This window comes from Notechis scutatus, chromosome 4, assembly GCF_049901735.1.
Source record: "Notechis scutatus isolate UNSWTSFEM ecotype Mainland chromosome 4, rNotScu1.2, whole genome shotgun sequence".
Taxonomy (NCBI): Eukaryota; Metazoa; Chordata; class Lepidosauria; order Squamata; family Elapidae; genus Notechis; species Notechis scutatus.
Window position 1 is genome coordinate 50894312 of NC_142012.1, and position 14231 is coordinate 50908542.

Sequence of the window (14231 nt, forward strand, 5' to 3'; positions counted from 1 at the left end):
GACTACCTGTAGGTACTGTGATGACCCGAAGGGGCGTGGCACAAAGGCAACCCAGTCAGATAATCAGTAGGAGTCTCTTTATTAGCTCCAACTTTGCCCCCAATGTCCAGGTTACCTTCTGGCTAGAGAAAAACTCTCCCAGGAACAGCCTTTGGCTGCAGAGAATCAAGTCCAAGACATGGTCAACAAAAACTGTAACTATAAGTCCAATCAAGGCAAAATGAGTTCATTAGTCCACCAGGGCAGGAGAAGGAATTCCAGATGTGAAGGCATGGCAATAATTCAACACAGTTGGGAAGACGCCAGGAACACAAATAAGCAAAGTCAACACAAGATAAACTCACACTTGTTCCCAGCAGCCGCCACTCTCAGCTTGCATCTCTTTTAAACTCTCATTCCAAGGTGTAGCTAATGAAGGGAATCAGGGCCCTTTCCTCCCCCGTAAGCCATGCAACCCATGTTGCTCCCTTCTCTGTTCCTCCCTGCGTGCCCTAGGATGAAGAGGGGGTGGGCCTGAGTCTTCCTCTGAACTCCCTCTCCCTTGTTCTACCTCTTCCCTGCTCTGCCCAGCTGGACTTTGCCCTTCCCCAGTTTCCTCCACAGCCAACGGAGCTACACTCCCGCTCCCTGTCAGCTGTTCGGCTTCCTCCTCCGACAGGGGCATAACAGGTACATATGTCTAGAATATACAGTTTCTGATGCAACAAAGAGCCCCATACTTTAAGCAAAATCCAAACTTGGCCATCTGTAACCTGTGATGGCTCATCATTCAAACAGATCCTGTGTATCCATGTTGTCCGACATGCACGTGGAGATTTAGGTGAAAGAGTCCCCAAAAAGGGACAGCAAAGCTAAGGAAAACTCCAGGAAAATATATATTTTGGTGTCGCAAAGCCATCAGGGAGCCACAAACTCATTCCTGTTAAAATAATCTTATTCCTTTTTTCCTCCCCCTTTACACTATAACTATAGACACCTATCGTTGTCATCATCATCATCATCATCATCATCATCATCATCATCATCATCATCTTATAATGACCCCATTATTCCTTGCAGGGTGGAGTCTGGGCAATTGAATGGAGCTAGCAGAGTGTTGAATGGCCAGATGCCCTTCCTGTCACCAATGCAGAGTTCTGTTCAGCAGATATATTCTCAACATGCCCAGAGAGAGAAATATTTGCCTCTACCTAGGATCGAACTCACAGCCTTCTGATTGTGAGGCAAGAGCTCCACTTCTAGGTCATTGCACCACTCAATCTACCGACCCCTCACATCCTGGACATAAATTGTTTCAACTCATATGCTCTAAATGACGCTATATGGCACTGCACACCACAACAACTAGACCCAAGGACAGTTTTTCCCTCATGCCATCACTCTGTTAAACAACTTACTCCCACAACACTGTCAAACTATTTAGTAAGACTGTGCTACTATTATTGTTTTCATCCTTCCTATTACCTATCTCCCTTTCTACTTATGACTGTAACCTTGTTGCTTGTAGCTTTACAATTTATATTGTTTGATTTGGTTTCCTAGTACAATTTAGGTTGATTGCTAATTTAGGATCCTATGACTATCACTAAGTGTTGTATCTTACAATTTACGATGAATGTATTTTTATGATGACTATGATCATGATTTATCACTTATAGCTTTTATGTACACTGAGAGCTTATGCACCGAAGACAAATTCCTTGTGTGTCCAATCACATTTGGCCAATAAAGAATTTCTATTCTATTCTGTTCCGTTCTGCTCTGCTCTGCTCTGCTCTGCTCTACTCTACTCTACTCTATTTTCCTCTTCCCTGTTCTGTTCTGTTCTGTTCTGTTCTACTCTACTCCATTCTATTTCCCCCTTCCTGTTCTACTCTACTCTATTCTATTTTCCCCTTCCCTGTTCTGTTCTGTTCTACTCTACTCCATTCTATTTTCCCCTTCCCTGTTCTGTTCTGTTCTACTCTACTCTACTCCATTCTATTTCCCCCTTCCCTGTTCTGTTCTGTTCTGTTCTACTCTACTCCATTCTATTTCCCCCTTCCCTGTTCTACTCTACTCTACTCTATTCTATTTTCCCCTTCCCTGTTCTGTTCTGTTCTGTTCTACTCTACTCTACTCCATTCTATTTCCCCTTCCCTTCCCTGTTCTACTCTACTCTACTCTATTCTATTTTCCACTTCCCTGTTCTACTCTACTCTACTCCATTCTATTTCCCTTCCCTTCCCTGTTCTACTCTACTCCATTCTATTTTCCCCTTCCCTGTTCTGTTCTACTCTACTCTACTCTACTCTACTCTACTCTACTCTACACTACACTACACTACACTACACTACACTACACTACACTACACTACACTACACTACACTACACTACTCTATTACTATTCCAGCAAGGGAATAGTCCCTTTTAAAGGAGATCTCCTCTGAGAGAATTGTGCCAGGAGGAAAAGTTATTCTCCAACACTATCCAAGTTAATTTCTTATGAGACCACCATAACGCATCGCTGCAGTCTTCGTAATATCAAGCCACCCATAAAAGGCCTCCGGTGAAGGCAGAGAAAAGGGGTGTCTCACCTGCAGTTCCACAGAGTTCGGCATTCAAAGTTTCTTCCATAGTCTTCTTCTCAAATGGAGAACCCTTCAGATCACTAGAAGACAGGCCACATTTATAAAAACAAGCTGAAATGGAGTTGCTGTAGCCAAACTAGGTGTAAAAACCCCCCCACCCTCTTAGAAATATTTGCAATTCTTGATACTTACTTTGGCGACTCGGGCGTCAAAGGAAGTGATAAATTCATTGATTTGGCTGAAAGGTGGTCAGGAAAGAGAGACAGGGGGAAAAAAAGACAGATGAAATGCTTGCAAAAAAGTACAAAAACTGCACATCAGCACTTGAGGTTCATTGGTGGGGAGGCGTGGAATGTTGTACGAACACAATATATAGGTAGTCCTCAACTTACAACAATTCATTTAGTCACCGTTCAAAGTTATGATGGCACTGAACAAAACATGACTTCTGTCCTTTTTTCACACTCACGCACAATGTCCTCATGGTCAAGTGTTCCAAATTCAGACGCTTGGCAGCTGACTCGTATTTATGATGGTTGCAGCATCCCCCTGGGGTGGCATGACCCCTTTTGCGACCTCCTGACCAGCAATTGTCAGATTCATTTAACAACCGTGAATGGGCTTAACAACGGTTGTCAAGAAAGGTCATAAAACAGGGCAAATCTCCCCTAACGAGTGTCTTGCTTAACGACAGAATTTCCGGGCTCACTTTGTGGTCGTAAGCCAAAAACAAAGCAGAGCATTTCATTTTTTTTCTGCCCTCCAAAGAATCACATAATATAGGAACTCCTTGAGTGCTCTCTGAGCTGGATTGCTTTCTTGCTGATGTTTCATTACCCAACTAGGTAACACCCATCAGTACAAGGGGGTGTGTGTGAAGTTTCCTACACATCCTGTATTGATTCCTCCTCATTGGCTGAAGGCTCTTCGTTTGGGGCAAAGAATTCGACACCATTTGTCATTCAAACACAACGGCAAGAAGCACACGAGCAAGAGGGATCCAGAAGTAGGCTGCACAACTTGTGTTATGCAGGTAGTCCTCGAGTTATGCCCCGAAATTTACGTTGCTAAGCGAAACATTTGTTAAGTGAGTTTTACCCCGTTTTTACAACTTTTCTTGCCACTGTTGTGAAGCGGATCGTTGCATTTGTTAAGTTAGTAACACAGGTGTTAAGTCAATCCGGAGTCCTCCTTGAGTCTCCTGTTGACCATGGGAATACTACTACCATGGTCGTATAAGTGGGGGGAAACACTTTTTTTCAGTGCCACTGTAACTTTGAATGGTCCCTAAGTGAGCTGTGGTAAGTTGAGTATTCATTCTGGCTCGCAGATATATTATACCATTCCTTTAACAACAGAACCTTTGATTGCAAAACTATTTAGGTCAATTGTACTCTAAAATGCACACCTGATAATATATATCTCAACATCTCTCTCTCTCTCTCTCTCTCTCTCTCTCCCTCCCTCCCTCCTTCCCTCCCTCCCCCCCCCTCTCTCTCTTTTCTTAACTTAGCTTTAATTTAGCCTAAAACTCACATTTTATCTTGCATGTGACAATAGCGGGGGGGGAGGGGGGTATTAAAATAACAGACCCCCTCTGAATATTCAGTTGATTTGGCTTTTGCAAACAGCCAAGTTTTAAACTCAGCAATAGGAAAATAGGCAGCTTCTGGGATCAAATGGGAGTGACGGTTCTTCAAAACTGAGTGGGAGAAGAATCATACGATGGCTTAAATTGTGGTTTAACTTCTCCACACACACACACAAAAACCCTCCAACACGAGTGAACAAATTGGATGTCTAGCTAACTGAAGAACAACCATGAATTCTCCAGAATTCCCCTCCCTTTGGGATAATAGCAGAAGAGAGAAAGCAGGAGCAAAACTTTAAAAAGATTAGTTGGTCTTGAGAAAAAAACAAAACAAAACATTGAGATATCCATTTTCTGTTTCCATTTCCAATTTATTCTTTAGTTTCCAGTGCTTGAAAAATTCCAAAACAGAACTCTTTATATTTTTCAAAGCAGCAAAGGCTGGTGGAAAAGAAATGGCAAAAAGGTAGAGCAATTGTCACTTTTCCTTGTGGCGTCATCTTGCTTGATTTTTCTTCCATCACCACATCATCTGAAATGTTCCTACTGCACTTCCCAAAGGTGCTTTTTTTCCCTCAAGGGGCAACTGGATTTTCTGTTTTTTCTTTTTCTTTTTTCTTTGAAGATGTTTCGCTTCTCATCCCAGAAGCTTCTTCAGCTCTGGCTGGATGGTGGGGAACCGAAGGATTTACACCCCTTGCAGACAGCTGGTCATTTGCATCCATTTTAGAGAGCCGTTGAGGCCACTTGGAGGTTTATCTGTATCCTCAGGGGTTACCTGAACAGTGCAATTGAGTGTGGAGCCTTCCTGGAACTGTTGAAAGGATCTGTGTTGTAGACTGGAGATAGATGATTTCCTACTGCGTTTATTCTACTGTGGTTAAGAAAACAGTCTAAAGTTCTACCTTTAGAAGTCATGTCATCCTTCCTCACTGCTTTACATATTTAGTACTGGGGTGGGGAGGAAGGGACAAGCTGCACTAAAATATTCCTGAGTCAATCTTCTGCAGACTGGTCCATTAAGAGTAAGATAACCTTTCCATCCAGAATGTAATTCTATGAATGCCAGATTGATTCTGGTTCATTCCCCAGTGAGTAGAACAGGCTTAAGAAATTCAACATTGGCATTGAGTCGTTGGGCTTTGATAAATATATAGGATCAAGATTATTGATGTACTTTGGACTCAGGATCAATGAAGAAAATCCCCCTCTCTTTTGTCCTGTCCTTAAATGAAGCCTGCAGAGAAAGCACTTTGTGGGAGAATCCATTGGTCCCAGCTTCATGGCTCTTCCTTACTGTTTTTAAAACCTCTAAATAACAGTTTCCCCAAACTGAATAGAATTCAGAAGAGAGGATTCCTTGTAAAGTGAATAAAGCCAATAAATTAGGAAATACTTACTCTGCTTAGCAGGTGCCCCATAACATTCGTTCTCTAAACGACACAGAAATACAAGAATTAAAATATTTTTTTTTAAAAAAAACTTTGTAATTCTATCCACAAGGAAACTCTTGCCTTCTATCCACAAGGAAATTCATTTCATGAACATTTCTTTGCTCATCAACACAGCAATAATTTAAGCCCGTAAGAAGCCTAAGAATGGCTGTCACACGTGTGCTTCTGAAGGACCACTATCCTGAAGTTAGCAAAGTGAGTTGAAAAACTTATTTTTTTCCAACTAAAGGTTCCCCAGATTTCTGCATGCCCTGCTAGAGAAAATATTAAAATATTAATAATAAGAATAGCAAAAGGGATATATACTTGGAAAAACATCAGTTTTTGCCAAACTTGGCAACTTTAAAATACATGGACTTCAACTCTTAGAATTCTCCAGCCAGGGGAGTTCTGGGAGTTGAAATCCACATATCACCAAGCTGCCAAGTTTGGGAAACAGTGGTTTACATGCTCCAATGATGGTTTAATACCATCACACAACAATATCTCCCTATCCCATTTCCTTGAGAAAGAGTCACTGGGGGATAAAAATGCTAAATGCAATCTACAAATCTGGCAGACTGTGCAAACAACAACACCAATAATAGAAGTTGAGTGACTGTGGAAGAAGAAAGCAATGGTTGAACCAATAGTAATAGGAACCCTTGGAGCAATACCCAAAGGGGTTGCCTAGATACATGGACATTTTAAACTTATCAGACCTGAATATTTTGACTTTGCAAAAAAATCAGATTTCCTTGAACTGCCTATATACTCAGACGTCACCTTAACAGTTCTGAGGTCCTTGGTTAGGGCTTGAACTGCTAAGTTTTTTCCAATCCCAGACTATTAATAGAATTGGAGAGGAAATCTTAAACAAACAAACAGACAAACAATAATTGTTGTATTTTAAGAAGATACTTGGTTGATACTTAGGATGGTGGCAGCAGACCCGTATCAACCATTAGCACCAGTCAATGATATTTGTGATACATTTTAAAAAGTTCAGTTGATTAAGATTCATGTTTAATGAATAAAGGAGAAATAATAATAATAATAATAATAATAATAATAATAATAATAATAATAATAGTAGTAGTAGTAGTAGTAGTAGTAATAGGTACACAATGGGCAATTGTATCTCTGTAAAGACAGCAACACTGGCTTTACAAAGATATATTATTATTCTCTTTTATTCATTAAACATGAAACTCAGTCATCATCATGATCATTATTATTATTATCTTATTTTATTCATTTTTAAATGTTCAGTTGACTGAGTTTCGTGTTCAATGAATACAAGTTTAATAATAATAATAATAATAATAATAATAATAATAATAATAATAATAATAATAATAATAATAATATACCCAGTGTTACTGCCTTTACAGAGATACAATTGCTCATTATGCACCATTTACAGCAGGACTCAGTGCTGCCATGATTTAATAGGTTTCTAGCTCTAGAAGAAACCTTCATTCTTCTTTCCTCACATTTTGGGACACCATAAAACCAGGGTTGATGGGCCTGGGAATGAAGTGTGAATTTTGGTTGCTCCTAACTCAGAGTTCATTAAAAAAAAAATGGCACCGAGCTCCAGATGTTGTACTGAAGTGTGAGAGCCGTTCTATTCCCTTTGGAAGCAGGGGATAAAAAAGAGATGCGTTTCTCAAGAAGCAATATTTGTAAATGACCCTTTTCTTGGGGATCCTAAGTTGCTGGAGGGGGAAAAAAAATAGCTGTAGAAACAGAGCAATTACATCAGGGCAAGGCTGACATCCTCGCCTCCTACTTTTGCCATCCCCTTACGAGGAAGAGTAACAAACGTTTTCACACCAGAGGATATTCAACTTCATTACAGATGTTCAGCTGGCCATAAAGAAACCCTTTTGTGGTTTTTAGTTCTTAAACTTGACAATAAAATGGCGAGGAGTTTTTAGATGTAATAGGGGATGATACATTTATTGCCTATTCAAAAGCTGCAAGAAAGCTGTTTTTGGTGTCTCAGAAGGAATATATTGCTGGTTTAACAATCCTTTTGCCTTCTAGTTTGGTTAAAAATACACACACGGGGAGGAGAAGATGCTCTGAGGACATCCCTTGCCCAACTTGTACAAAACAGTAGAAAAACTGACAATCCCAGCTTCCTTCTGAGGGTTAGGACCAGGGTTATTCCACCTATGAGCTATTGCTGACAGTTGCCTCGCTCTACGTAACGGTGGAGATGTCCGTAAGAAGGTAAACAAAGAGGTACAGGTTCCCCTCTCCAGTGGTGTCCAACTTCAGAGCACAGCGGTCATCTCCATTTCTTGGCCGAGAGAGCCAGCGTTGTCCAAAGATATGTCGCCAGCATGGTTATACATCAAAGGCACACGGAACGCTGTTATCTTCCCACCAAAGTGGTACCTATTTATCTGCTTGCATTTGCATGCTTTCCAACTGGTAGGCAGGCAGCAGCTGAGGCAAGGACGGGAGCTCACTCAGTCCTATGGCGCTTGGGTCTCAAACACGGACTGTCAGTTTTCCAGCTGACAAGCTCAGGGTCTTTAAAGCCATCATGACCCACCACTAAATGCATTTCAGATGGAAAAGGAGTCAACACCTCCAACGCTCCTTCTTTCCCTCTCTTATTTATTTATTTTATTTAGTTTAGTTAGTCAAGCATGTGTGAGAAAAACAAGTATGAACGTAACATATAAACACATAAGTATAAACTGGTATAAGTATATACATCAGTGGTTCTGTGGCCGTGGCTTTGTGGGTGTGGCTTTGTGGACGTGGCAGGGGAAGGATACTGCAAAATCCCCATTCCCTCCCCACCCCACTAACCTGCTTTCCAGTTCTGTTTTCCTGTGCAGGGCAACCAAAGTAGACCCAGCTGATCAGCTGGGACTCGGGAGGCAGAGAATAGATGGGGGAGGGGCCAGTCAGAGGTGGTAGTTGCCGGTTCCCCAAATTACTCAAAATTTCCACTACTGGTTCTCCAGAACTGGTCAGAACCTGCTGAATACCACCTCTGATATAGATAATAAATGAATATGAATAAATGGGAACTGAAGGAGAGGGATGGTAGGCATGTTGGTGCGCTTATGCATACCCCCTTACAGACCTCTTAGGAATGGGGTGAGGTCCGCGGTAGACAGTTTAAGGTTAAAGTTTTGGGGATACAAAGGTATCCCACTTAGTTTCATCGTGAAGCCTGTATGCCGATCACCTTGGCTTAGAGATCTGTGTGCGCGCTTTTGAACTGCTAGGTGGGCAAAGAGCTGAGGCTAGGTACGAGAGCTCCCCTCCGTCATGCGCTGGGGTCTTGAACCCAAGCTTTCCATCTGACCAGCTCAGCGTATCTAACCACTTGAGCCACCAATCACGCTCGGGAGAGAAGCAGAAGAAAATTATTTCCAATATCTGTAAACACATCAGAATAGAATGGTGAGTCTGAGCGGCCAAGGCGCCTCTTCCAACAGAAGTTGGAAATAATTGTCTTCTTCTATCTTCTTCTTCTGCGTTCACCTCCCTTCACATTTATGCTTCGCCGCCTCTTCCACAGTAGCTACGTGCTACAATGTCAAATGAGACACCCCTCCCCTCCCCCCAAAAAATGATTTCTGCTGGTCACCTACCTACCTTGTAAATGATGCATCTGAGAATGCAACAGTGCCTTCTTTTTAGAAGTGTATTTGTCCCTGTTGCTGTGCCTGTTTTCTGTCTGCTTGGCCTGGCTGAGGTCATCACTGGTAGTCAGATATTTGAGAAGTTCTGAGCAGGGACGTCTTTGTGGCTTTTGTGGCTGGCAGGTGCTCTTCGCTTTATTGCTCCATGAATTCTCAGTCTTAGGGAATGAGTCGCAGCGAAAGAAAGAAAAAAGGGTGAAATTAGGGAACTGAACCTTATCAGAATGGATACCGAGCATTGTTTTTTAAAAGAGAGAGAGAGACAGAGACATAGAGAGAGAGACAGAGAGACAAACAGAGAGACACAGAGAGAGACAGAGACAGACAGAGACACACACACACACACACACACACAGAGAGAGAGAGAGAGACGGAGAGAGAGAAACAGAAAGAGAGAGAGAGAGACAGAGTGACAAGGAGAGACAGAGACAGAGAGACAGAGAGAGAGAGAGACAGAGAGAGAGACAAACAGAGAGAGAGAGAGAGAGACACAGAGACAGACACACACAGAGAGAGAGAGAGAGAGAGAGAGAGAGAGAGAGAGAGACAGACAGACACACACAGAGAGAGAGAGAGACAGAGAGACAGAGAGAGAGAGACAGAGATAGACAGAGAGAGAGAGACAGAAGAGAGAGCAACAGAGAGAGAGAGAGAGACAGACAGACACATAGAGAGACAGAGAGAAAGACAGAGACACAGAGAGACAGACAGAGAGAGAGAGACAGAGAAAGAGAGAGAGAGACAGAAAGACAGAGAGACACAGAGAGAGACAGACAGAGAGACAGAAAGATATTAGCAGTGAAGGATTGAGTTTAAGCCACTAGATTGACGAGCTGTGAATAATTATTTGCAGAATAAAGAAGGAACATTACATTAAAATTCCTAAATGACTTTGATGCTGCTTTTTATATCCGTCCTCTTACATTTCAAGGCTTCCAGGCAGCGCTATATACTTCCTAGGGCCCTACAGTTCCTTCGCTGCTACCAACAGGAAGGAAAAAAGATAGAGGAAGAGTTTAAAGCTTAATTTGATGCTGATTGCTCAAGTCTTACAACCTGTTTGCAACTCTCTTAAGTACCCCTAAATGCTCTGTTTTCAGTTACAGTGAATGGCAAGACAAACATTGTTTAATACAGGCTGCTAATGGAATTACCCACTGCCAGAACCTCAAGCAATCAATGGCCATCATGGAGATTCCAAGGTGCCAAAATAATCTTCTCTTGAGCTGGATGGCTGGCAGAGGAGCAAACCAGGCCTGTATATCAAACAAGGCCTATCGCTAATATTTTAAGGGCAACCACATCTCTCTCTCTCTTCTCTCTCTTTTGTCTCTCTCTCTTGTCTCTCTTGTCTCTTTCTCACTCTCTCTCAAGTTCTCTCTCTCTCACTCACTCACTCCTCTCTCTCTCTCTCTCTCACACTCTCTCTCATCTCTCTCTCTCACTCTCTCTCTCTTGTCTCTCTCTCTCTCATCTCTCTCTCTCTCTCTCTTTTTGTCTCTCTCTCTCTCTCTCTTGTCTCTTTTCACTCTCTCACTCTCTCTCATCTCTCTCACACTCTCTCTGTCTCTGTCTCTCTCTCATCTCTCTCTCTCTCTCTCTTTTTGTCTCTCTCTCTCGTCTCTCTTGTCTCTTTCTCACTCTCTCTCTCTCTCTCTGTCTCTCTCTCTCTCTCAAGCTCTCTCTCTCTCTCACTCTCTCTCACTCACTCTCTCTCTCTCTCTCTCTCTCATCTCTCTCTCTCTCTCTCTTTTTGTCTCTCTCTCTCTCTCGTCTCTTTCTCACTCTCTCTCTCTCTGTCTCTCTCTCACTCTCTCTCCTCTCTCTCTCTCTCACTCTCTCTCACTCACTCTCTCTTGTCTCTCTCTCTCTCTCATCTCTCTCTCACATACTCTCTCACACACTCTCTCTCTCTCTCTCTCCTCTCTCTCTCTCTCTCTCTCTCTCTCTCTCTCTCTCTCTCTCTCTCTCTCTCTCTCGCTCACACACTCTCTCTCTAGTCTCTCTCTTGTCTCTCTCTCTCTCCTCTCTCTCTCTCTCTGTCTTCTCTCTCTCCTCTCTCACTCACTCTCTTGTCTCTCTCATCTCTCTCTCTTTCTCACTCTCTCTCTCTCTGGTCTCGAACCCAAGCTTTCCATCTGAGAAGTTCAGCATCTTTAACCCCTTGAGCTACCAGGAAAGAAGCAGAAGAAAATTATTTCCAACATCTGTAAACACATCAGGATAGAATGCTGGGTCTGAGCAGCCAAGACACCTCTTTCAACAGAAGTTGGAAATAATTGTCTGCTTCACCCTGACTTAGAGATCTGTGAGCTAGCCTCTATGCCAGGGGTGGGCAATTAATTTTCCCAAGAGGCTGCAGGAGAAACTGGAACTTTTATGAAGGGATGAACCAGTTGGGCTGTGAAGTTATGTGGGCATGCAGGCATGCACAGGCATAAATTGAAAAATAAAATAAATAACACCCCGCTTCAAAATAAAAGCAATGCAGCTGCATTGCATGCATGGTGTACCCTTATTAATATTTGCTTTCTAATTTCTGATTGACCTCATGCAGGCTGGACAGAGACAGCCAGAGGGCCAGATGTAGCCTTGGGACTTATAAAATGCCCAGATATGCTCTAGGTTCATGAAAGGGATTATGTTTTCACCTATTGTCCGATTTTGTGCACTGTGGTGACACCAAGAGTAGCAGAAAAGTAGGACATCTATTTCTCCTGGAGCAAAGATCTGACATCTGTCAATACCAGTGTCAGGGTTCCGATGGATGCCCTAATTAATTTATGAGGTTGAGCCAAGTTTCAAAAGAAATCCAATTATTTTATTAGGAGCAACATGTTGGCACTTTTCGCCCCATGTAATTTACTGCCCACCTATGACCTCGTTTCCCCCCCCTCCCAGGGTGTGTCATAAATCACATTCTCCAACGAAGGGCTGTAGAAAACACACCTTTCTGGCTGGCTCTGGTAACCTGGGATACAATCTGGAGAAAGGTATGCATGGAATGTGCTTCTGGTCGTAGCAACCGAGCTGCTCCATCAGTTCTCCCCCACCCCTGCCTATGGCAACTCAAGAGCAGGCCAGGAATGCTTTATGAGTTGACAACCAGACTATGCTCTGTGATGAAAGTGCAAGGGTGAGCATTTGCAAATTCGTCTAAATGTACGCCTTCAGAGGCGAACACGGTACCTTGGCCAGCGCAGGGTTTGTTCTGATCCTGTGGTTGGAGTTTGCATGGTTGCGTGTGCCGAGGCCGCTGCATTCATTGTAATTTAGCTGGATGTTCGCTGGCGCCAACAAGAGCTTCTTAAGCTGCAAGGAACAATGGAAGGAAGGTATTGGGTGGTTGGGAAAAGAGGGAAGGTTGAGAAGAGAAAGAAAAGAGGTTATGTGTTCTTCTTTCTTATTCCTTTTTCTTTCCAATTCACACTCTTTGATTCATGCGTTTGTGTTATTTCCAAGGACCTATGTAACTGATCGTTGCAAAGTCAGATGTTTTTGGCTCAGGAATCCAATAATTGGGGAGGGGGGGAGGATGTAGAAGAGACCAGGAAGAGGCAATGATGAAAAGGTTTAGTTAACCATTATTTTGTTTAGCTAACGTTCCCACAAGGATGTATTACATCCAGTAAGCTAATGGTCTTCTCTGTTAAATTAACAAGATGTGGCAATGAGGATGGTTCATTGGCAGTGTGTTCCAGGCACTGACAAAACCTGTACCTATTTTTGAACTTAAATCCCCTTTCTAACTTGCGATCCTGAGATGACCCCAAATAATTTGGTCCACAGGCATTCGTGTTCAAAAGGAAAAAAGGAAATTTGGAGTTTTCCTTTGTGATTTCTATGTCCTACCAAAAATGTGCCAGGCTAACAAAATCGGTGGCTTATAAGGAAAACCAACATAAAATGTTTTATCGCTGGCATTCGGCACCCACAAGATTGGCCAAGATCTACCCAAATGAATAGAATAGAATAGAATTATTTATTGGCCAAGTGTGGTTGGACACACAAGGAATTTGTCTTTGGTGCAAATGCTCTCAGTGTACATAAAAGAAAAGATACTTTCCTCAAGAATCATAAGGTACAACACTTAATGATGCAAACCCAAACTGCTGGAAATGCAAACAAAAAAATGGTACCTTCTATCAAACATGGTGGTTATGCCCCGAAGTGAAAACAATATCGGAAGACAACACAAACGTGGTTACAGGAATTAATTGGAAGCCAAACAGATTTTGTCCCAGAATTATTTCTTTTAGGGATAATGAAAAGGAAATACAACAGAATGATAAAGCATTTGGTGTTACCCATATTCACAGCAGTGTTGGAAGAAAGTCTGCATACCACCCGAAGGCTTCAAAATTTTTTAAAAAATATGAGTGTGCGGAAATGGATAAATTGACCATTGAACTAAAGGGAAAAGTAGACACTGAATATTATGTAATATGGGCAAAATGGTACCATTGGACAGACAACAGAAATAAGAAAAGAAAGTGCATACAATAAATCTAGAAAGTATAGAAATAGATTGTATAGATTGTATTGGACATGATATGTAAATGTATTAAAAATGTCATAGTTCTGTTTATTAAGTGATTGAGTTGTGTAAAAAGAAAAAAACCCAATAAAGTATTTCTAGAAAGAAAAAAAAGAAACTAAAGACCGACTGGTTTTAATGAGAAAACCCTGGAGCCCCACGCATAATGCAGTGTTCTATCTCAAAGGACTTTGGCAAGCATCTTCCTTGTAGTTGATTACATGCTTTTAGGAGATGTACTTTACAAGTTTATCTTGATAGTCCTAGTTATAAGATTCCCTGAGCTTCTCAGTTCCATTATGCCTGAAAGATTAAAGTTGTCGGTCAACTGAATTGGGTTTTCTAAAGTTAGGGTTGAGAGAGGCATTTTTTTTTGTTATTGTTGCTCTATAACTTCTCTCAAATCTTCCACCTGAAGGACAT

At 42.0% G+C, this 14231-nt stretch overlaps 1 protein-coding gene across 2 annotated transcripts in view; it reads right to left on the reverse strand.

The window, feature by feature from the left end:
* PPARGC1A (PPARG coactivator 1 alpha) overlaps window positions 1-14231 on the reverse strand; it is a 133590-nt gene that overhangs the window by 36208 nt on the left and 83151 nt on the right. For both annotated transcript variants that reach the window (XM_087963413.1, XM_087963412.1), the window contains 5 exons: window positions 12461-12583; window positions 9225-9429; window positions 5562-5594; window positions 2763-2808; window positions 2577-2650 (listed from right to left, as the gene is read on the reverse strand). In XM_087963413.1, coding sequence (XP_087819539.1) covers window positions 2577-2650; window positions 2763-2808; window positions 5562-5594; window positions 9225-9429; window positions 12461-12583 — 481 coding nt within the window. The remainder of the gene's footprint in view (window positions 1-2576; window positions 2651-2762; window positions 2809-5561; window positions 5595-9224; window positions 9430-12460; window positions 12584-14231) is intronic.